Consider the following 24549-nt stretch of genomic DNA (forward strand, 5'->3'; position numbering starts at 1 on the left):
CAAAAATCTTTAAATATGTGTTAACCTTATTTGGTGTTGGACTGTATGGCGTATATTATTGTATCCATCCATTGGATGCAACGGTATTCTAACATCCTGCCGTGAATACACCTATCAAATTATCTATCATTTATCCATGACCTCTAAAGCTTCATTCCTAGACATTGCTTTTGTCCAGTTCACGCAAATTGCACTAAACTATTTTTGCATCGTCTTTCAGTTACATATGAATCATTACATGTCAATGTACGTTTAGAACAATGACATTTGAAATATATTTTTGAACGTTTCATACGCAGCCAACGAACTTTTAAATCGAACTCAACATCCCGTGTAAGATGTGTATCAGCTTTCCTATATTTGTACGGAAGGACGTGCCAAGAATTTAAAGATTTTTGGAAAAGTACTTATTTACTTAGTACACACAAGTGTTACAACTATTTATGGTTCGATTTCATACCTATTTTGTCTTAAAATACCAGTGTTAAGCGCTGCTGTGTTCCTTTTTTATCACCGTAGACGTGGTTTAAGATTCCTGACCCCATTAACAAACGAGAAAAATATTCGCCGAATTTAGAAGCATTTTTAGGTGTAGAATAAATAAGAGGACCTTTAATTTAAACCCCACACGTCTAAATTACGTTATGTTTCAATTACTTCAGAGAAGTACATTCAAACACTAAGTAGGTCATGAATCCTATCCTCCGTTGATTAGTAATTAGAATTTGGATGTGGGGCGGCAGTGCCTACTAACCATCACGTAGTGGACAATATATACATGCTTGTTTTTGTATTTGTTTATTCGGCACTCCAACAGCGTTAACAACACTTAAATATAGGAATAGGATACAAATTTGCTGCTTATAATACGGCCAAAAATGGATACACTAATAATAACTATAGAAAATTAAATTTACTATTAGAATAAACTTACTTCTTTTATAATATAAAACATTGGTGCATTTTTGTATTGTGTATCATATACATTTATCATTTAGTCTCAATAAAGTATTGCTTCAAAAGGGCTGAAAATAAAAACAAAATCAATAAGAATAATATTTAATTACATACAACACAAGTGTATACTAGCTAGAGTGTAAATATAACATATTCTCCTAGTCTATAATCATTCACTATAACATTCATTTTGGACCTTATATTTGAGCCAATTAGCATTCAATTTCATGTCCAAACTTGATAATACTATCGATATATTAATAAGTATAGAAGTGTCTCTAAACAATAAACTTTAGAAATTATGACATCTACAAATTCATGTAAATTTTAAATAATAAATTAAAAAATGATTCTACTTAAAATATATTTAATCAGAGACACTATTCGAGTTTTCACACACATGTGTGAGAAGTATTAGTATGTCAAACCATTAGTCATGTCAAACCATGGTTTGACATACTAATACTTCTCACAAATGTGGGATAAAAGGCAATTTTTCTCTGTGACTTCGGGATTTTAATACTCTTATACAGAAATGCAACATTTTGTAACTAGCATTTATTGTAAAAAAAAAAAAACATAAACCAGGCTCCTTAAAAATATAGTTTATGGCCACTCCCACAATTTAGAAGACTCCAACGACACCTCATATGCTAAAATCAGTAAAACCGTTTGGGCTGTAGCACATGTATATAGCCAAAGGATACATACATTCACTTGAAAAACATTTCCCTCCGGGGTTGGTTGAATATTTTAAGTGAAATGACAAAAATACGGCGACCGAATTTTTGCAACCGTAAGATTTTTTTAATACATTTTTTTGTGTAGAATCACTTCCATACTAAATATATCGATGAATAATACTATACATACATATAAACACTCTAAGGCAACGTGTGATTTCAAACTTAAGTACATAGGGAATGCATATCACAAATACACGATCATTTTCAAATAAAAATATGTCGATGGTATAAAAAAAATCAGAAATGTAACTGTAAGCGAAGCTGAATGTTAACTTACGGATATTTGTGAAATTTAAACTGCATCAAAGTAACAGTTATTTTCAAACAATTTGGTAGAAAATAAAATGTTTAAAATCATCTCGATACAAGTTATCGATACGATAAAAGTACTTGAATATTTTATGGATATATGAATATCATGTGAAATTTTCAATCTTACCGATATTTATTTCGATATTTTCAAAAGTTTACATTTCTATGAGCAAATAACCAATGACACGTCTCTGTAACACATTTTTGTTTTGTAGCACTAATAGTCCGGACATATTTGAGTTCACGTTAAAATTTAAGATAGGTATTAACTTAGTATTTTGATGCAGTACATATCCGTAAGTTTATTAAAAAAATCAATAGTGTGTAGAATTATTCTTTTTACCAAGAAAAATGACTTAATCTGACTTTCTAATAGAAAAACTCAGTAAAAATAAAGTCAAATTCATTAAAATAATTTTTTGTCTCAATTTTTGATGAATATAATCGCACTGAATTCATAATTATCTTTTAAGAAAAAAAATATGTATATGTAAAAGAGTAGTTACAGATATGATAACAATTGCTTATGAAAACAGGGTAATACATAATATCAATTGTATATATATTTTGTATAAAATGCTTTTTAATATCATTCTAATGTCGTATCCACACACTTGGCAAACCTCAACAAACAACCACAAATTCAAATGTGTGGGTAGGGTGTTTGACTTTATGTACGAAATAAGCCAAACGTTTGTAAATGTTTGCGGCAAATGCCAAGAGTGTGGACGCCGCATAAGGAGTTAAAACTCGTACTGTAATGTTTTTCTCAGACCAAAAAAGAAAAACACCGCCCCGTGAAACATAGAAGCACGAATTGAAAGTTAGAGAGCCAATTTCGAATAAATCGTTTACATAAAAAAATTATGAAGCGACATACAATGATATTTTCAAAGTGTTTGGTATCTTACAATAAAGTAACGACTTATTCGAGAATGGTGCGCAATCGGCATGATATGCATGTGTACGTATGTATGTATGTATCATACACATGCATATGTCGTAATTCGTATATCCTATCCTAATCGGTAGAATATGGAAGCTCTGATATTTTCTTAGACATACTGCGTCTGTTTCGTGGTCTGAGTCTGAATGCCCATTCTTAATAAGCAATCTATCCAATGTTTTGCCTACCAAACATCGAGCTTTGACAATATCTTCATACTAGATACTATCAAATTTCAATCTCTGGTTTCAATTAAAAATGGGTGTGAGTCACGAATTATTAAATTTTAAACAAAATTTTATAAATCCCTGTTTTTTCTGTATACAAGATTGAAAATTTTGATATGTGCACTGATAAATTCACTTATACTAAATATTTTTGAGTACATGCCCTTAATTACATTAAATATGCTTAAACAACTAAAAAAATTAAATTAAGCTCGAATAATTAGAAATACTTTGATCTAGACAATACACCTGTATGGGCTAAAGCATTTGATATTGGCGTAAATAGAAATTAACTCAAGAATACTACAAATTCATTTTATTTTTCATAGAAACTATTTCGGAAGGTGGGTTGCGACAGCGCTATACCGAAACTAAGTAGACTAAAAAGCTTTTTCATATAAAAAATCGACATAATTGTTAATAAATTTTCATAATACTACTAAAATCAAGTGTATGCCAAAATTCTATAATACATAAAATAACATTCACTCTCCCTGAACACTAAATACATTGCAAACTTTAAAAAACCTATCAAAAAGTACGCTTAATATTGTAAAATCCGTGGGGTGTCCCAAGGCACGATTTTAGGCCCAAAACCTTTCAATGTGGCTAGTTTTAACACCATGATCGAAGTAAAAACGCAAATTAACTTGTTTTTTATCACAAATACCTACGGTTTTAGTAAAATATAGTAAAACAAGTCTGGTAAGAGAGATTCAAAGATCGGAATGTCTTCAACAATGGAATGTTATGTTTCGTTGAGTACTATAGTGTTGTACAAAGTAGAGAACATATTGTAAATAAGTTTAGTTTACATCAAACCGAAATTTAATAAGGCATACATTTTTAAGACAAAATACTGCAAGAAATAAAAATAAGCCAAAATGAATATGTTAAAAATTTTCGAAATAAAACATCTTTTAAGTAAAATACGGGTAAGCTCCCGTTATTAGCACCTTCCATAGGAAGTGGGAATGTTGCGACGAATTACCTTAATTATTTAGTTACAATCGTTGATTCAGCAAAAAATGGACGTCGAGTAAAGCCTGTAGAACTAAATTTATCAAAACCAGTTAGTAATAATTAATTTTAACCAATTGATGCTTACTACAGTTCAAAATTTGACAATTTAGGTAGGCATAAATTGACCAAAGACGGGCATCATAATAGGTTTAGATACTCGCCAAGTGCAGACGAATAGACGCGTGTATGAGGATGTAAATGACCTCTTCGGTGTCCGCCGCTATGAACTATAGGCCGATGTTACGTATTTTTTTATTTTTCATTTTCATAGCTCTTCTAATACAGGCGTTTCAGCTCAAACCCTAAGTCCATTAATTGTAAATCAATGGCAATAATTAACATTTAACTTTTGACATAAGTACATAATTTAATACTAAACATATCTAACTTCAACACCAAAAGAATTTGTGTTCAAAAACACATTTTTAACAACATTTTAAATGAATGTCTTCACACAACAAAATGGATGGATTATTCCTATACGATACATTACATTACAACTAATATTATTGTCTGAATTTTAAAACAATTTCAACAATGTAGGAAACAGAATGTTATACTTAAATATATTAACATTATTAAGGGCATCAGCAGACCTGCTACTTTTAGCATCAGCAATCGACGATTTAGTTATTGTTTGAGCGTCAATCGCAACTGCTTTTGAACACAATGACTGCTTTTGTAGCAACTTAACGTGAAAAACGCACAAAGCAGTCGCTAAAACGCTCGTTTTTAATACCGCGACCGAACGCAAGTCGCCAAAACATGATGCATCTTCGATGCAAAACGTGAATTGCTGATGATAAAAGTAGCATTTCTGCTAGGGCCGTAATTATTAACAACTATTGTTAACAATTGGATGTTTGCCTCATGTGTCCAAGATTGGAATAGTTCAATGATTCTGGGTTAAAACATTGGACCGTATGTGTTAGGGCGTACACATAAACTGGCGCGGGCATACACTCGCGTGTGTATTGCATATATATGTGCGTGGCTGTATTGAGAAATAGTATGTGAAGTGAGTCCCATAGATTTGCTTTTTATGGGTTTTACTATAGATATTATGGATATGATATACTGGTTAGAAGGTGGTAGAACCCTTTGTGGTTCGACTCCAGCGGCACCACCGCCACACCTATTTCTGCCTAATAACAGCAGTGTTAGGCACTGCTGTGTTCCGTTTTGAAGGGTGTGGTAAGGGAAACCTACTTTTCCGAGGCGTCCCAGCCTAGTCCTCAGGGTTAGCGGCACATCTGTGGCCGACCTCAGGTAGGAATATCTAATCCTATCTGGGATTCATTACCAATATCCATGGGCGGCAGAAGCCACTTAACATCAGGTGGACTGCATGCTCGTCTGCTACTTCTATATTATAAAAAAAATCTATATTATTTAGAATTATCTCATAGTTTCGAATACTACATTTTTATTAATTTCTAAAGTAAAGAATAAAATGCAATGATTTGATTTTATATGAAGTTTAGAAACACGCTCTATGCGCACGCGCCACATTTAACGGACACTCTTAGTTATAAATCCCCCAAACTTCTTCTTGTGATCACATATATTTCCAAATTTGGTAGTTCTAACACTATTTATAAATATAGGTATTTATAACGATATAAAGATAATTACCTTTTTAATTAAACTTCATTTTGAAATATGATAGAATTTTAATTGATTTATCAAACGAAATATTTGTATAAAGCCTATTAAATTTTGAATAATTATTTAAATGAAATATGCTTTTTGATAATTTAAGCATCATATTTTAAAATACCTAAATGCAAGCATTATTTTTATGAGATGCATACATACCTAGAATTTCTTACATCATTGGCCCATAACGTAATGTTATTAAGGATTTTTTGGAATGTACATGACACTTGGATATGTTATAATTTACAATTTCTATGCTTAAATGTATGAACACCATGTTGCATAATAAAGCATGGACAATTGCATATACATATTCTATGTGGCCTACATAAGCCAAATTCAAAGGCATATCAATTCATTCTAGTATTAATATATGTTACTTGCATACTTTTTACTTTTTTAAGCTCAATTATTAATGTAGATATTGATTAGATTATAAATATCAACACTTGAAAAGCAATCCTTACTGAGCTATATAGTCTAAACATTATACAATATTAATTTAAAGTTGAAATATTAAACAAAGAATGAAAACTAAACTCATCTAATTGTTGGATTGAAATAATTTTAACAGTCACACTAATATTTTCAATTTTATTCGTTAATATTTCAAGTTGAAATCACTGTTCTAAATATTCAATGTAAGAATTCCCTTTCAAGCATTGATGTGATAAGATTATCGATTATATGTAATACTTCTGTGTATGGATATAGGCATTTTGACACATATTCTCACTTATTAATGCATATTAATACATACATACTTACAAAAACTATTTTTCATATTTACTTTTCATTTACAATTGAATGTTTTTAATATTATTATACATAGTTATAATGCTGTTTTGAATTGCAGGAAATTGTCTGTTTAATTAATGTTTTCATAGATTTATTTGATTTTTATCCTTTCTTGATTCATTAATAAATAATTCAAGTTGGAATGCTTTCAAGTTTAAATCAATGTTAAGAACTTAATTCATGAATATGTTTAGATTATTTCATATAAGTAAGCTGAGAAACTTTATATGATGCTTTTTATTAGAGAGTTTGATAAGATAATCCCAATTGATTGCATTTTTCCCCAGTGTATTAATTAATTCAATTAATCCAAGAAATTCCTTATTTCAGCTAGTCTAACTTTGCGAGAATATTTTAAATTGTATTGGACCATAAATTAAAGAAACCAATAGAAATAGATTGTTGTCCTTACTACTTTCAGATTAATGTCCAATAGATTTGTAAGAATATCCCATATTGTAGACTGGGTGATATATTAAAAAAACTTATAAGCAGAGTGTTGTCCAACTGTTTTCTCACTCAAGTATGTATTCAAACCAAACTCTTTTCTTTCAGCTTACTGTCCAATAGCTTTGTAAGAATATCCCGAATTCTAGAGTAGACAATATTCAGAAAATTTATAACCAAATTATTGTCCAACTATTTTCTTATTTAATTCAAGCAAAACTCTTTTCTTTCAGCTTACCGCCCAATAATTTTGTAAGAGTATCCAGAATTCGATAATAGGCGATATATTCAAGAAACTAACCAGATTATTGTCCAACTGTTTTCTTACTCAATTATTTAAGTCAAACAAACCCTTTTCTCTCAGCTTACTGTCCAATAGCTTTGCAAATAAATCCCATTCCTGTAGATTGGTCATGAATTCCAGAAACTTCTAAACAGCTTATTGTCCAATCGCTTTAAAACCGAAGATATTTAGATCCTTACCTGTAACGTCTCTCGTGAAGTCTCGTGAACACTATAACTACACATCACTTCACATCACTATCCATCACTGTCCGTCACTATTGATCACATCCGATTCCCACTATACCCGCGGTGTCTCGCCTGTCGACATCCGATTGCCACTATATATATACTCGCGGTGTCTGGCTTCTCGGTACCGCTGGAGTATGTACTAGAGGTGGAGTATCTGGCCGTCGTCCTTGGTGGGGATGCTGTGGGGGAAGGCGGAGTCCGGCTGGTCCTCTAGGGTCACAGCCGTAAGGTCCACGATTTCGTCTTGTTCGTCTTGGTCGAATCTGGAAGGGGATTAATATTTTATATTAAAACTAGCTGACCCGGCACCCATTGTATTGCCATATAAATAAAAAAAATGTTAAGGGTGAACAACCATTACCATCTTAAATCACCTTAAGTGATCTTAGGGGTATGAAAAATAGATAGTAGCCGATTCGAAGACTTACTGAATATGCACATAATATTTGGTGAAAATCGGTAAAGCCGTTTCGGAGGAGTACGGTAACTAACATTGTGACACGAGAATTTCAGAAAGGTAGAAACTACTGTATAATCGAGGAGGTACCACCGTCACAAATACATATACCTAGCATTAAGCAGTTCTGCGTTTACGGTGGAAGACTGACTTACATATGAGCGACTTTTTACTCACTTGACTCATCTTACATCTCATCTCGACTCATCTTACATCTCATCTCAAATAACTCATCTCAGTTTCACGAGTTGCTATGCAACTGTGTTTGGCTTTAGGTAACTAGCAATTATTAATAAAACAAAATCCCGACTATTTAAAAATATCACAAAATAAAAACTAACAGTAGTCAATCTTAATACAAAGCGGGCTCGAGCAGCGCACGTCTATGCGTGCGCTAACCGCTAACCGACACGTTATCTCGGGCGGAGTCGGGCGCGTAGGAGCGTGACTGTCAGTCCGCTTTTGACACACGTTTGGAACTGTTTTGTGCAAGAAATGGAGCAACAAAAAAAGTTACCATAATTGTGCAGTGGACGGTTGTTTAAATTCAACATTAAACTGAATTTTTATTTTCATGAGCTACCAATTTTTTAGAGAGATAAGTCGGTTTTTGCTGTTGAACCGAGCCACTAGGAGTTGATGTTTTCGGTGATCATGGCAAGAATATATTTTAAAGTGGCTATCTAAGCTCGATTATTGCAAAAATAATTGTATAATTAGGGTAATCCGTTTAGAAGTTATTAGGTATTTTCCATTGTGAACATTGTGTGTGAAAATGTAAAATATTGTTTTAAAATTTTTGTAATTTTTTGTTGTGTAAACTGTTTGTATTGTAAAACTATGTTTTAATATTGTACAATAAGTTTTTTTTTGCTTTGTTTGGAGTATGAGTGTATCTGTTAAAGTGTGAACCCTAGCGCGGTCCCCGAGCGTAGGTATCAGAAATAAGGTACATACATGAGTTTGACTTCTGTCCTTTTTTATTTTGTTTTTAATATAAAGGAGTAGCAGACGAGCATGCAGTCCACCTGATGGTAAGTGGCCACTGACGCCCAAAGACATCTGTAATCAACCCCAGATAGGATTAGATATTCCTACCTGAGATCGGCCACAGATGCGCCGGACTAAGCCGGAACGCCTCGGAAAAGTATGTCTCCCTTACCACACCCTTCAAAACGGAACACAACAGCGCCCAACACTGCTGTTATTAGGCAGAAATAGGTGTGGCGGTGGTGTCACCGGTGTCAAACCACAAAGGGTTCTACCACCTTCAAATGGTTACTCCCGAAATTCAGTCAATTTCAACGACAGCTTTCGAAAACCACGGGCACTGACAAATTTGTCGGACTGTAAATAAGAATAAAGGACCACCACGTGATCCTTGTCAAAAATTGCCTTATAGCCTTAAAACAAAATGCGAGAATGTGAGATTAACTGGGTATATTGCGCGACTATGAATCGTTTCTTATATACATCTCCCAGCGACCATTCGTTAGCGTGATTCAGAAATTGTACAGCGACATCTAGTGATACTGGCTGTGTTTATTTTCATGCTTACGTCACAGGTCTCCACTCCCTAAAGCCGTTTAGTTCGTAACAACAATCACTAGATGTCGCAAGAGGTTTGGTGGTATTTAAGTGGGTGAGGAGTGTTCGAAGCAATGCCAAAATAGCCTAGACATTTGAAATTCTTTCGTGCAGGTCTGGAATTCGAATCCCAAGTCGCAGCTCAGATGTTGCGAAGTCATGAGCGAATATGTAAATAAATGAACATTTAAAGGACGTATGAAATCTTTATGCCGTTTGGTTTGTCATCATCATCATCCCATTACAGTCCCACTGCTGGGCACAGGTCTCCTCTCAGAATGAGAAGGATTAGGCCATAGTCCACCGCGCTGGCCAAGTGCGTATTGGTAGACTTCACATACCTTTGAAAACATTTTTCTAAAGCTTTCTTAGGTATGCAGGTTTCCTCACGATGTTTTCCTTCACCGTTTAAGCAAGTAATAATTAATTTGTAATAAATATACGATTTTAATATTTTTATCCTATTCTCATCAGGATCGTCAGGAATCAGGATTTACGATTTTCCTAGTGCGATTTAAGCGTGTTTTTTAGTTTTTAAACTAAACTATTAACTTTTTTCATCATTGTTTACCTGTCATCATCAGCTTCGGAGGGCGGTCGGTCCGAGGGCGGGCGGTCCGAGGGCGGGCGGTCGGAGGGCGGCCCGCGGGCCGGGTCCGGCGCCCGCTGGTTCGCGGGCCGCACCGTTATGATCAGGTTCGACGAGTTCGCTACCATCATGTCTGTCACCTGAATATCGTGATTTGAAAGTTAGTAAGCAACCAAAAAGTTAGAACGCAAATTCAAAACTATAGGGATAGTTTATGAAGTTCCCAACTTGAATGTACAGTTGAACATATCCTATACAATAATCGATAAATTAATCGATATTTATGAATGCCATTATTGTAGCGCGGTCGTCTAATAATTAAATTTTTAAATTATTGATGATTTAAAAGGACAAATTACAAAATAATGAAAAAGAAAGGGCTGGTTAAAGTTGGAAATAAGATTTTTTTACATTCATAATATATGTAAGTACTAGTACTAGTAATAAGTAACTATACTTTAAGTACACAATTTCCCTATATTATACTTATTTATTTCAACATGTATACACGTAAATTTACTGAATATCATAACATTTTCATAAATAAACAATAAACATGACGAACCAGAATAATGTTGGTCCTTCGAGTCGGATACTCTATATATCCATACCTGATCCAGGGTCTTGTTGGAGACATCGATGCCGTTGACTTCCAACACCTCGTCGTTGACGCCCAGCAGCCCGGTGGACTCGGCCAGCCCGCCCGGCACCAGCCGCGATATGAATATACCCGGGGAGCGCTCCACACCGTTCGGTGTCACCCTTACTGATGTGCCGTCTCTGGAACGTACACAATAAATATGTTTAGTACGGCATATAGATTTTAAATATAAGCGTCGGAAGGTCCTTGTTAGGAGTTATCACACCACTCTCCTCAGGAATCTACACTATCTATCTACACTATTGACCAGTTAATCAGTGTCGTGGGTGAACCGGGAATGGGATAGATGACCGCTGGTGCTTTTTCAAGAGCGTTTCTTATGCAACATTAAGCTTAGAAGTAGGTAAATCCTTGTTGTTATTATTTGACAGCCTTCTTCAAACTGTAACTTATGCCTTTTGAACAGTTTATAAATATACAATATAGCTTGACCGCTAACTTGTATCCCTCTTAACTAATTCGCATTAAACCAACATAGTGGTGTATGCTTCAGGCATTTCCCAGTTGTGACGGCCATGCTCAACAGTAGAACATATAAAAAATAAATAGGTATATTAAAATATGTTCTTATTTGCATTTATTATAATAGCAGTTATAATAGTAAACGGATTGTAAAATTTCAAGTGTCTTCCTAGTACGGTTTAAGAGTAAGATCGAAAAATACCGATTTGTTGTATGGAGTCCCCCTTTAATATTCAACTTTATATTATTTTTAGTATTTGTTGTTATAGCGGCTACCATTATGCATCCTCTGTAAAAATTTCAAGTGTATATTTATTACGGTTCCGGAGATAGAGCCCTGTGACCCTGAGACGGACAGACAGCGAAGTATTAATAATAGGGTTCCGTTTTTATCTTTTGTGTAAGGAACCCTAAAACTAGCATTTCTAGCGATACTTCGTGACGTCACTTGCCTATGAAGAAAATAAGAAACCGATTTTCGACTTATTTATTGGGAATCTGACTGAATTTGAGTCCAGCAGTTCGTGCTTACCTAATAAAAAATCCTAGCGGTCTATCTGATCCGTGCTTTAGTAACTTCACTCTTCTGCACGTTTCTGGCACTATGTCCACGTCTATGATGGCTGACACCTGTAAAGTTACAAAAAAATATTAGTACCAAGGTTTGAATGTGGTAGAACCCTTTGTGGTTGCACTCCGGCACCACCACCGCCACACCTATTTCTGCCTCATAACAGCAGTGTTAAGCGCTGTTGTGTTCTGGTTTGAAGGGTGTAGTAAGGGAGACATACTTTTCCGAGGCGTTCCAGCTTAGTCCTCAGAGGTAGCGGCGCATCTGTGGCCAACCTCAGGTAGGAATAACTAATCCTATCTGGGGCTGATTACAGATGTCCATGGGCGGTAGTTGCCACTTACCATCAGGTGGACTGTATGGTCGACTATAGCCTACAATCCTACATTATAAAAAAATCGATCCTTGGTAGGCAAAACATTGCATAGATTGATTATTAAACTAACGGACGATAAGTATTTGCATTTTACCATAAAGTAATACAATTCAATTTAAAAATCCATCTCTAAATTTTATTGAATTTTAGATTTTTTTTACATTTGCAATAAATGTTCGCCTGACTTTATCACATGAAATAAAATGGCAGCTCACCATCCTAAAGTCGTGTGGGTTGGAGATAGCCAGCCCCTTGTTCTTGGCCGGCGTTCCGCTCAGGATGGAAGATATTATGTTCTTGGGCCGCATCGTGCCATACCCGTTGAGCTCCTCCAGGCTGTCTCCTGAAACGAAAGATATAAAAAGATAAGATATTGTACATTGTTTCCATATCATGCGACATTATCACGTCATCAACCCATTACTGTCCCACTGCTGGGCACGGGTCTCCTCTCATAATGAGAAGGATTAGTCCATAGTCCACCGCGCTGGCTAAGTGCGTATTGGTAGACTTCACATACCTTTGAGATTTTTTTTTAATATAAATCTCTCAGGTATGCAGGTTTCCTCACGATGTTTTTCCTTCACCGTTTAGCAAGTGATAATTAATTTGTAATACGCACATAACTTTGAAAAATCAGAGGTGTGTGACTGGGATTTGAACCTCGGACCCCTCGATGAAGAGGCTGAGTCTTAACCACTAGGCTATCACTGCCGCGGACATTCATCAGCAACTTATTCACCTGTCGCACGTATATTAGAGCCCTTGGATTATGTGATACTATATCGGTGTAAGCCAGCAATAGTCAGCGATAATCGTTAGCGACTGCTACAAACTATCGGCACCTGGTTTCGTACCACGACCTCCTTAAAAAAGTATTGTTTTATTCCTGCCGAGTGATGTAAAAGAATATCTTTCGCACCACGGTCTTGATTGTATGCCGTCATACACAGTTAACAAATTTAAACCCTTATTCATTTTTCGCTTATCCATTGTATAAAACCAACTGAAATTGTCATATTTTGCTTAAAAAGTTGAATTTCCTGCAAAAAAAGAATGAATAATTTCGACTGACATAATATAAAACTGCTTATTGTAATATTATAAAACCAATCTTACTTAACGAGGCCGTGGTACGAAATTTCAATGTATGATTAAAATAATATTGTTTGAAGAGACGGTAGTAACCCCCTGTTGTGGGCGCGGACTACCGTGCATGTATTACCCTGTCACTCGTATGTTACTTCCCTTATTAATTAATTGTGTCGGAATATGTATTAGTAGTATGTGTAACTTTTGTTTGGACTAATCAATTGAATGACCAAGAATTACGCTTTGGATTCCGCCCACTATATTTGGGAACTGGCTTTGATGAATGAAATCAACAAACTATTACCTATAATAAGTAATGGGCCAGTTGCAAACCGTGGAAATTCTTTGTTTGTTTATAGTCGACTAGCTTTTTCCCGCGGCTTCGATCGCGGTCAGAGGTCGATGTAAATAGTTATTTTTATCTATGTTTCGAGAAAAGTACTCTTTTTCCGGACCGTACCTTATGTTTTATCTGGGCCCCTGAGAATGTATGTACAAAATTTCATGATAATCATAGTGTAGTGTAGTATAGGGTTCATAGTAAGGGCTTGAGAGCGTAACAAGCAAACTAACTTTCGCATTTATAATGTTAATTTTTATTTTGTCACTGTCGCTCATATGTTACATGTTACGTCCTTTAGATTCATTATTTGAGCCCGTACCTATATGTAGTAGTAATATGTGTAGCTTTTGTTTAGATTAATCAATTGAATGACCAAGAAACCCACAGTAGGTAATGAGTAACCAGGCATTACGCGTTGGATTCCGCCCACTATATTCGGAAACTGACTCCGATGAATGAAATCAACAAACCATTACCTTATAGTAAGTACTGGGCCAGTTGCAAACCGTGGGATTTCTTTGTTTGGACTTGTTACTATTATGATACAGCATAGATTAATTTTTAAGCGATAGATTACAGCCGTTATTGATATTCAATCTCTCCATATTTTACTTCCCAAAAATAGGAAATTGCCAATGTCTGGTACGAAGAAATTGTCAAAATAAATTTGGCAGGCAAATCCTTGGATAGATTGATTATTAATAACACGTGTTAATGGTTTCAAGTTCACTGAAGGTGCGGTGGAGGATCGGGGTTGAAACTAATGCCTGTTTTTTATCAGTACGAATTAGGACTTGATTATCAAATTTTATCGTTGGGAAAAATACTGCGATAAAATCTACACGCCTGAGTTTTTTAAAGGGTGTCAAAAGTGTGTGACTCGCTTGGTGAACGTGTTTAACTCTGGCTAAAACCTATTCACTCTGAGAGGAGACCTATATACTCATCAGTGCGACATAAAACTGGTTACAATTACAAGTATGTCGCAACCTTCCAAACTACCAAACCAGTCCATTTTTAGGGTTCCGTACACAAAGGGTAAAAACTGAACCCTATTACTATGACTCTGTCTGACTTTGACTCTGCTGTCTGTCCGTCCATCACAGGGCTCTATTTAAATAGTTGGTCAAGTACAAGTCGAACTAGCACACGGAGGGTTCCGTACCATCTTTTTTATATTTAGTATAAAAAGTAGTTATCATATTATCCATAGAAGTAAATGAATTATTACAATTTTACTGTCGACTTATTACGGTGCAAAAGCGAAAATGCCGAAAAATAACGGTTTCTCGAATTTATTTTGAATATATATTTTTATTTTTAGTAGTTGTTGTTATAAAGGCCACCGTTATACATACCTACTCTGTAAATAATCAAGTATCTATTACGATTCAAAAGATACAGCTCTGTGACAGACGGACAGACAGTGAAGGCTTAGTAATAGGGTTCTGTGTTTACCGTTTTGGGTAGGGAACCCTAAAAAGGTACACATTTATCGAAATTTATTTAGAGAGATAGACATAAACAATTCGGTAACTTAGGAGCTATCGTCTTTGAAAAACAGTTAGGTAACCTAGGAACGTCTTTGAAGACTATAATATCGATTCTGAAGCTCTTCACCTTGAACTTGCAGAAACGTCTCAAAAACAGACAAAAACAAAAACCTCTTCGAAAACAAAGACACAGAAGTGATGAGTCACTTCAGAGCCATTGTTATAAAATTTCTAACTGGAGTATGTTGTGGTAAGAGGAAAATTATTTGTATCAGCGCCGCGCTGGGTCAACGGAGCGTGAGTAACGAACAACATCGTCAGTTTTAGTAATTAATTAAAACTGTTTATTTTCCAAGCTCTGTTAATAGTGTTAATATTCCCGAGTATTCATAGAATATTTTTTCAGCATAGCATGCTTTCGGATAGTGGTTTGTTTCGTCTGTAATCAATTAGATTCCCGCCTGAGATCGGTCACAGATGCGTTGAGAGTTGAGACCCTTAGGACAAAGTTGAAATGCCTGGGAGAAGTGTGTCTCTTTTATCACATCCTTCGAAGCGGAATACAGCAGCGCTAAACACTACTATTATTCGACAAAAATCAGTGTGGCGGTGCCTCCGTATTCGAACCACTACTTTTCAAAATTTAAAACATATTAACAAGAATACGCAAAATGAGTATTGTCTCTACAATTTCTATTTTCATATCTACCGCGTTCAATTTTGAAAGTAAAATAAAAATAACAGGTAAAATTTTGAAAAATATAAATTAGTACAAACTCTGCAATTCTTTTAGCTTCGGACCAGTTATGTAGAATGCATTATTTATCGCCCTTATCTGCTATAATATCAAACTATGCACGTAATAGCAGGTGCATCGCGTATGACCACTGATGCGCGGTGGTTACGTAGCTGGTTTTAGATGACAATGTGGTGCATTTTATTTTAAGTCTATAGGCAATGCATGATTTTCCGACTTTCGTACTGAAATTCTAAATGTAATCAAATAAAAATTATATTTAACGATGACACTTTATGTAAATTTCTTTATCTTTGTAAAAGTCCTATTTTCTTCTCTTGTCAATAGTCAATGAAATATATGTTCAGCCATTCCAAAGGTACAATTTACCCACACAACTGATCACTGACACACTTTAAATAAACAAATTGTGCGCAATTCTGCGTTAATCCGCCTGTCTAGTTGGTTTTATAACCAGACAAGTACCTCATATTATTATGAGGATACTACTAACCATCGTACTGATAATCTCAGGGGTATATCTACTAACCATGGGTATCTACTATCTACTAACCATCTATATCTATGGTTGTTTGAAAGTGGCAAGGTTAACACATAATCGTAGCGTGGCTGTCGGACACGGTTCGGTAGTTACGAACGTAGTGGGTATAGCAGTATAGCACGTATAATGTCTATAGGTACAAAATCCCATGACTACTGTTATTGACAAGTAGTAGTGTCATAGGGGATAAATGTATTTTTATTGTCGTGTTAAGCGATGATGTGCTATGTGTGTACGACGTTGTGGATACACGAGGCTAACCATGGTCGTCAAGAGTAGCAACTCATTTGTAACCACATATAGGACTCGTTTGTTTGGTATTGGCAAGATCAACCAGTCTAGCAGTCCATCTAATGGTGCTTTATTTAAAAAAGGGGTTCAACTTGATGTAAGTCGATCACAATTGAGTTCCCGCTCCTGGGGATTAAGATGGATTAAGCTTATGATATGTTTTAATACAGAAATAGGTGTGAAAGTGACGCCTTCAAAGGCTTCCAACGCCCACTATGCAAATAGCCTATATGCCCCATAATAAGTCTATCAAATACAAACTTTGACAAGTGACAAGGAGTGCGGACCGTATTGTCTACAATGGTCGACACTTCGTATGGGAGTGTCGCATTCTATGCTAATTCACTTCCGTAGGCCGTGTGCACACGTGGCGGTTGTATTTTGTATGTTTCGCCGTGGTCATGATCCATGCATAGTATTTGAATATGCATGTTTCACTGCGGCTACGATCCATGCATTTTATTTGAATATGCATGTTTCGCCGTGAACACGATCCATGCAACTGGGTTTAAATATCGTTAGTAAAGATTATAACAGAGTGAGCATCGTGAGCACCCGTTACATATCAAAATGTATCAATTCCACGAGTCTAAAATCATATATTTCGAATCAACTTACTATGTATCAACATTTTTATAAACTTTATTTTTTTTTACTTTTAAATGGTCACCACCGCCACACGATACCTGCTATTAACTAAAAATAAAATTAGATTCTTACTTGCCGCGTTACTAAGACACTTAAAACACAGAATTAGTCAAGTCATCGCTCGCTTAACTCACTCAAAATGATGTCATTAATTATTATTGTTTCTCCCTACCGTAAAATCAAACAGTATCTTCTTGGAATTTAAAACACTTAAAATTACAATTTCATTGCGGTTCAAGGTTGATGTAATTTTGTACTTCTACGGGTACAATTTTGATACAAGTTTCCTCAACTTACTACTTATTTCTTTTAAGACACAAGTTAATTTTTTAACATAAAAGCTAAACAAAATTCGGTGATCGAGTGCTATTTATTAAACATCTATTAGTTATTTCAGAAAGGTAGTATTTCTGTCTATTAGACAAAATAGGTCTGTCTGTTGGTAGGCAAAATAGTGGATAGATTAATTATTAATAATACCGGGCTTAATGTTACGTTATATTGGAAATTCTTGTGAAAAATTTGACGCTTCAATTAATTTAGACCCATCAGTTTTAATCTTGCCATGCTTGTGAATCACCTTACATTAATCCACCGTTGGTTTTCCGAAGACACGTTATTTGATAGTCAGTGAATATTTTAATGAGTAAATTATGTTGGGTATGATTCGTATGTTGGGTTGAAAAAAAACCTGCAACGCTAATGTGTATCAAGCCTTATATTTACAATGGTCTGCCGTAGGTGGTGATGTGCGCAAGAGCACGTCATTCAAAACACGTATTATCATAGGGTATGGTTTTAATTGTGCGTCAGAATATTATGGACTGTGGTTGCAGGTCAGTAGCTTCAAAGATGTTTATGTTTTGGGAGTTCCACAGGGAAGTACTCTATGTCCACTGTTTTTTATTTATGCCTAAATGTAGACAAGTAATCTAGATATTATTAGAGTAAGACAAAAATCATACACTTAATGCTAAAATACTACTTTTATTTCTACTGACCCAATTCTTAATTCATTCGACGTTCGGATAAATTGCAAATTTTGTAGCACAAACTAGTAATATAACATTATAATCTGCTTAAGGATCTATATCTTACTGTTTATTTTAAAAAAAAATGTATAGACGAATGAACAGAGTAGACTCCTACAGTATCATTTTGCTTATGAATAATTCCGAACTGCTGAATGAATAATTCAAATAATACGCTGTATAATGAGAACAAATACGTAAGAACGCACAAATAAGATCAATTTGACTAATACAAAACCACTAATATCAAAAAGTCTTGTAGTAGGAGTCTATTCATTTACTCGTCTAAGGTCCACATAGACATTGAAAAAATCGTTAGAACATAGAAAGTTGAACACGGCAACGCTTTCTATGATTTATATGAATTTTAATAGAAAGGATGTGCAAATAAGAATTAATTTTTGCCGATTTCGAAAAAGGAGGTGGTTCTGTGTACGGCTGTGTGTATTACTTTTTTGCTTAGCGCAATAATAATAACGGGTTGCTCAAAAACGTAAACTTTGTATATGATGCTTGTGATCAAGGTTTGAATCTATAAATAGTTCAAAATGCAGTTCACCTGATGGTAAGTGATCATTAGCTACCAACTTCTGGCGGCATTTGCTGGCGAGCTTTGCTGCACATAATTTCGAAAAATTAAGCCTGGCATTGGAACTTTGGACCTCCCGATTGAGAGTCAGTTTTAACTATTCGTTTTTAATCACTGCTTTTGATTTATGTTTTTTTTTACTTTAATCAAAAGGGTTAAGAGTACAACAAAAAGACAATATAAGATACGAGATAATAAAGATACTAAGTCAAATTATTTCATACAGTATAGAATGTTAATTCTACAGCATTTACGCATTTGCACTACATCCGAGCGGTCAAGGCCTGTACTGTAGGCTTACTGTAGTTAACACAGATAGTTCTCTGTTTAGCTTGGAATCAATTATAACTTGCAACTGGAGTATTTACGTTCTAATGTTCGTGTCTTCTTGTACTATGAATCCTAATGTCCTTGTGTTCTGTATAGATTGATGGATCGATAGGATTGATTGATTGGATTGATGGATTGATCGGGCGCTAAACACACCTACGCCTATATTTGTAGGTTGTAGAACCATTCGTGGTTCGACTCCGGCGGCACCACCGTCACACCTATTTCTGCCTAATAACAGCAGTGTTAAGCCCTTCTATGTTATGATTTGAAGGGTGTGGTAAGGGAGACAAACTTTTCCGAAGTTTAGTCCTCTGGGGAAGCGGCGCATCTTTGGCCGACCTCAAGTAGGAATATCTAATCCTATCTGGAGTTGATTACAGATGTCCATGGGCAGCAGTAGCCACTTACCATCAGGTAGATCACATGCTCGTTTGCTATTGTTTCGGTCGACATTATAAAATAAAAACGGTTAGACAACCCCTCGCGGATCGGTCACCATACCGGTCTGACGCGCAGAGGGTACCAGGTTCGATCCCCGGCCAGACCGATATCTAAATTATGAATTTGGAAATTCTAAATTTTATATTCTAAATTTTGAATTCCTGATCTGGATGCGTGTGTATTCGTCTATGTGCGTGTCCAAGGTACCAACGATACAGGGAATCCTATTGTAGGGCTATGAGTGTGGAAATCATCATTAAAGTTTTAAAGGTACAATATTATATAACAATCCCTTACCTTTCCTTTGTATAATAACCCTTAACAAGGGTCTGGCCGTGAGCAGTGCCCTAGCGAGGTTGTCATCATTGTTGATCGGCAGGAGGTCCCCATCTCTAGGGTCGGTGTAGCTGATGAGGAAGGCCACATCGTGGAGCCTGTGCAGCTTCTCTATCAGGTCCTTGAAGTCATCGTACTTCAGCTTTTCCGTTCTACTCAGTGAGAATCTTCTGAACTCTGCATCAAACTGTGTGGAATAAACGAAAACTTAAAATAAAACCGTGTTAAAAGCAAGACTATGTATAATTTTCCTTATAACACTAACCTTAACTAAGCAGTCCATCTGTGGACATCTGTAATCAATTCCATATGAGACTGGTTCTACCTAAAGCTGATCATGAAAGCATTTTGACTCCTACTAAGGACTAAGATAGTTGCCTCATAATATGTAAGTTACCCCTTTTTGTTTTTTGTTTTCGAGGGGGAAACCTTCAAAACCCGTTGGTTGGCTGCTTTGAAGGTGGTAGAACCCTTAGTGGTTCGACTCCGGCGGCGCCACCGCCACACCTATTTCTACCTAATAACAGCAGTGTTAGGCGCTGCTGTGTTTCGGTTTGAAGGGTGTGGTAAGGAAGACAGACTTTTCCGAGGCGTTAGCTTAGTCCTCAGGGGTAGCGGCGCATCTGTGCCTGACCTCAGGTAGGAATATCTAATCCTATTTGGGGTTGATTACAGATGTCCATGGGCGGCAGTAGCCACTTACCGTCAGGTGGACTGCATGCTCGTCTGTTACCCATATATTATATAAAAAAAAAACTTTATTATTCAGATATACTCAAAATGTTTGCATAACATATTATGCTTATCAGTAAGCTTAACCGATGGTATTATACTTTGCTTAGCCATTAACAGCTATTAAGTTGTGTATCTATTTTAACTAAAGTAAAGATTGCTGACTTCATAAGTAATATGCAATATATTTACATAATTACATTTTATTTACATTTTAAATAACTATCCATGGTTTTACTATGGAAACACTGTTGTAAGTAATTTATTTATTGCAGACGTCATTTAGCTTCTGTGTTCTGCTTATACATTCTATTTGAAGATTTTGTCTAACCCAACTCATTCACCAATGATCAAACAGGGGTGCATTTTCTTCATTGAACATATTTCTGAGACTACTTGTTCCAGATTTCCTTGGCATATCGTCTATAAATTTTAGAGAACAGCCGATATATTTTTTTTGCATACTATGCCATTTCTCTTGGGCCCTCCACTAGCCCTTAATAAAGCTGAACAGCTTTTCGGCGCTGAGTAGAGGACTCCTGGATCTCCAAAGGAATGCAACCGGAGTCCTCTTAGTGCCCAGGTGAGCATGACGCTCGCCACACCGTCTGGTGTGCACGACAATTTGCAACCACACATACCGCCGTCCTTCCCAGTTCAAGCCCACTCTTACCACCTGCTACCCCGAAAGCACCCTTTTAGTCGCCTCTTATGACAAGCAGTGGATACCATAACCCTATTCTGGTCCCAGAACTACAGGGACATCATATCACCTACCCTGCCATTACCCTATGATACAAACACTATTTAGTAGTTAAAAATAGATACAAAAACTATTTTTCAACAAGATTTTGATCTAGAAAATAATATCTATGCTTAGATTCTTTATATTATCACACAAGAGATAAGCATGGTATGAATGTTGACATTGAAATTTTTTTCACTATCTATAAAGCAAACATTACGACATGATGCTGTTAAATTCTTTGTAAACTTCTTGCAATAGTTAGTTACTTAATTGACATAAACAATGGAAGTGGGAATTCTTGATACTAAAGTTAGAATAACGGAAAACAGCCTAATTCTGAAAAAAGGCCAAATTTTAGAAAATCAAAACTCTGACAAGTTAAAACTAGAAGTAATGAAATGTCTATAATAGTAAATGATAGTACAATTGTAGTAACAAATTCTCATGTTATGTACAAACTTTAAGTTCAAAATTAGGTCGATATTATAACATCTTTGGATCTGTCTACATCTTTGTGTTTACTAAGAATTATCTCTGATTTATCAAGCAGAGGATAATCTCATATGGTTTATCAGCGGAGAATTCAAGATCAGTCAAGTTTGGAGTATTGTAGGGCTAACTCCTACCTATTTAATTATTAAAAAATTGTGCCCAGCAGTGGGACGGTGATATAACAATAGGAATTATCAGGATAACATCATGATAGTTACTACAATTTACTTCAAATCTCACGATTTATAAAAAAAAAAACGGGTATTGACTTCTCAAATAGATAGATCTTTCTAATTGAGAGCTAAAATCAACTCATTAGCGTATAATTATACTGTTGTTTCGTATCACAAAAACGACTTTATTACCTGCACTTACTATGGACATTATCTATCGTTTGTGTCATTTAATTCACATATAAAGGGTCTTGAGTAAGTATATAGGAATTTAACAACAATAAAGGGCTTTGTTACTTTACAAATATGTACAGGAATTAGAAATTCTTTCACATACCTTAGTCTTCACTTCCACACTCTGACTATCTATACGAGCCGCAATTTTGTTTTTCGACATCTCGAAAGCATTTAAAACATTAACACTAGCACAATAAAACTATATTTAAACTATTTAGGCACTTGATTCGCGGAATAACATTGTAAAATATCAAAAAATTTAAATAAATGTTCTGTTCAATCGACACCAACTCTCGCGTCGTAATTTTAATAAGTTCTATTTATTTTACGAAATTACTGAAGCATTAGTAATAAGTGACCAATAGTGGACATCGTTCTTTTTAAGGAAAATCATTTCATTGGTTATTATAAAACTTATAAATAATTGAGCAATAGAGAACTGTCCTAAGGCTTTTTCATTTTACGCATTATTTCGTCGTAAAAATTACGTTGCAAAATATTTAAAAAACTTTTTTTAGGTGTGGCTAAACGAAATAATAATATATTAATTAATTACTTGTAAACATTTGTATTTAAAATATATAATATGTAAAATATGCTGCTATTTTATTAAAGCAGCTGTTTTAAATAAAAGTATAATAGTCTGTGCACTTACCAATGTCATTATTAGTGACAAGTGACAACTGACAGGGAAAAATTGACATTTGACAATAACCGCAAATGTCAAATGTCAATCAATCATATTTATTCTAATAATATTACTATAAGAAATATTCAGAAATAAATATGAGAACCAAATCTCAGAATTACGATGCGGAACGAGCTAATCCTTGTTTAAAGGTAAATTTTGAAAACTTTAAAGAATACGTCATAAATATTTAAAAACAAAACTTATATAACCTTTTTATTTTTAAGGAACAAAACCAATCGTATGAATGTCTGAATAAGAATAATTTTGACCATGAAAAATGTGAAAAATACTTTGAAAATTATAATACATGTAAGAAGTTTTGGGTAAGTTTTATATGCAACTAACTAACTAGGAGTTTTCAATACAGCAAAAGTTTTAGAGTTACTGTTATCAAAATAGCAGTATATTATGAAGTATTGCATTTTTAAATTATTAGTGACAGATTTCTAAAATGTTTTATTATTTATTTCACCGCTTCGGCGAGTTACCTTAAGTATTTGAAAACATTTTTAATATTAAAAAGTACCAGGGTACCAGGAACTGCTGTAGTCAATTGTCACCGTTTGCAATTTTGTATTGAATTAGAATAAAAAAAATAGAGAATTATGCTATAAGTTTGTAATTTTTCAATTTAATTTTAATTATGGAAAATAATTTTTCAGGGAAAAGTCTACACGGATAGAAAAAGGAAAGGATTATACCCGTACTTACCCGATGTGGAAGAAAGGGACAAGATTAAGAAGGAATACCTTGAAAATGTTAGATTTACCTAATAGCACGGTTACTTAGTTATAAGGCATAAGTCTAGTGTCCACCAAAGTAAAGATAGATAGATATATTTGACGAAACAATCATAGCACATATTGTAGTCTTTGCAAAAATATGTCTTATATTACATATAGCTACATACAAATCATCATGTCATCACCACACTGCTCCTCAGCCCATCTTTGCTTTGGTGGATTCATGTCTTAACCCCAAGATGTATATATTTTGTAATTAGAAGAAATATGATATAGATGTAAACTAAACCTTGTTACAATTAATATTATTGTATCATGTTCCTAAATATGTTGAGTTTGGGGAACAATCCATAAAAATGATACTAAGTGGCAGTGGCAGGACTATTTTTTTCAAAAACAGTTTTTCACAGTGACCATTTTGGGAAATAAAATAGTTAATGTAAGTTGGTGCTACATGGAGTGGGTTAAAATATTTATTTGTACTAA

The 24549-nt window shown here is 34.9% G+C and overlaps 2 protein-coding genes across 2 annotated transcripts; one reads left to right on the forward strand and one right to left on the reverse strand.

The window, feature by feature from the left end:
- Positions 1 to 2222: 2222 nt before the first annotated feature.
- par-6 (partitioning defective protein 6) lies at positions 2223 to 22949 on the reverse strand. Its single transcript, XM_073091817.1, has 7 exons — positions 22730 to 22949; positions 20209 to 20434; positions 12568 to 12695; positions 11938 to 12035; positions 10894 to 11062; positions 10265 to 10422; positions 2223 to 7912 (listed from the first exon to the last, which is right to left on the reverse strand). Exons 1-7 carry the CDS (start codon positions 22787 to 22789, stop codon positions 7789 to 7791), a joined length of 963 nt encoding a protein of 320 aa, XP_072947918.1. The 5' UTR covers positions 22790 to 22949; the 3' UTR covers positions 2223 to 7788.
- Positions 22950 to 23334: 385 nt separating this feature from the next.
- LOC140756415 (uncharacterized) lies at positions 23335 to 24155 on the forward strand. Its single transcript, XM_073091911.1, has 3 exons — positions 23335 to 23469; positions 23545 to 23643; positions 23983 to 24155. Exons 1-3 carry the CDS (start codon positions 23416 to 23418, stop codon positions 24091 to 24093), a joined length of 264 nt encoding a protein of 87 aa, XP_072948012.1. The 5' UTR covers positions 23335 to 23415; the 3' UTR covers positions 24094 to 24155.
- The last annotated feature ends 394 nt before the right edge of the window (positions 24156 to 24549 follow it).

The sequence above is a fragment of the Epargyreus clarus genome, unplaced genomic scaffold, assembly GCF_041222505.1.
Source record: "Epargyreus clarus isolate Ecla_fem2 unplaced genomic scaffold, WU_Ecla_fem_2.2 ptg000035l, whole genome shotgun sequence".
NCBI lineage: Eukaryota > Metazoa > Arthropoda > Insecta > Lepidoptera > Hesperiidae > Epargyreus > Epargyreus clarus.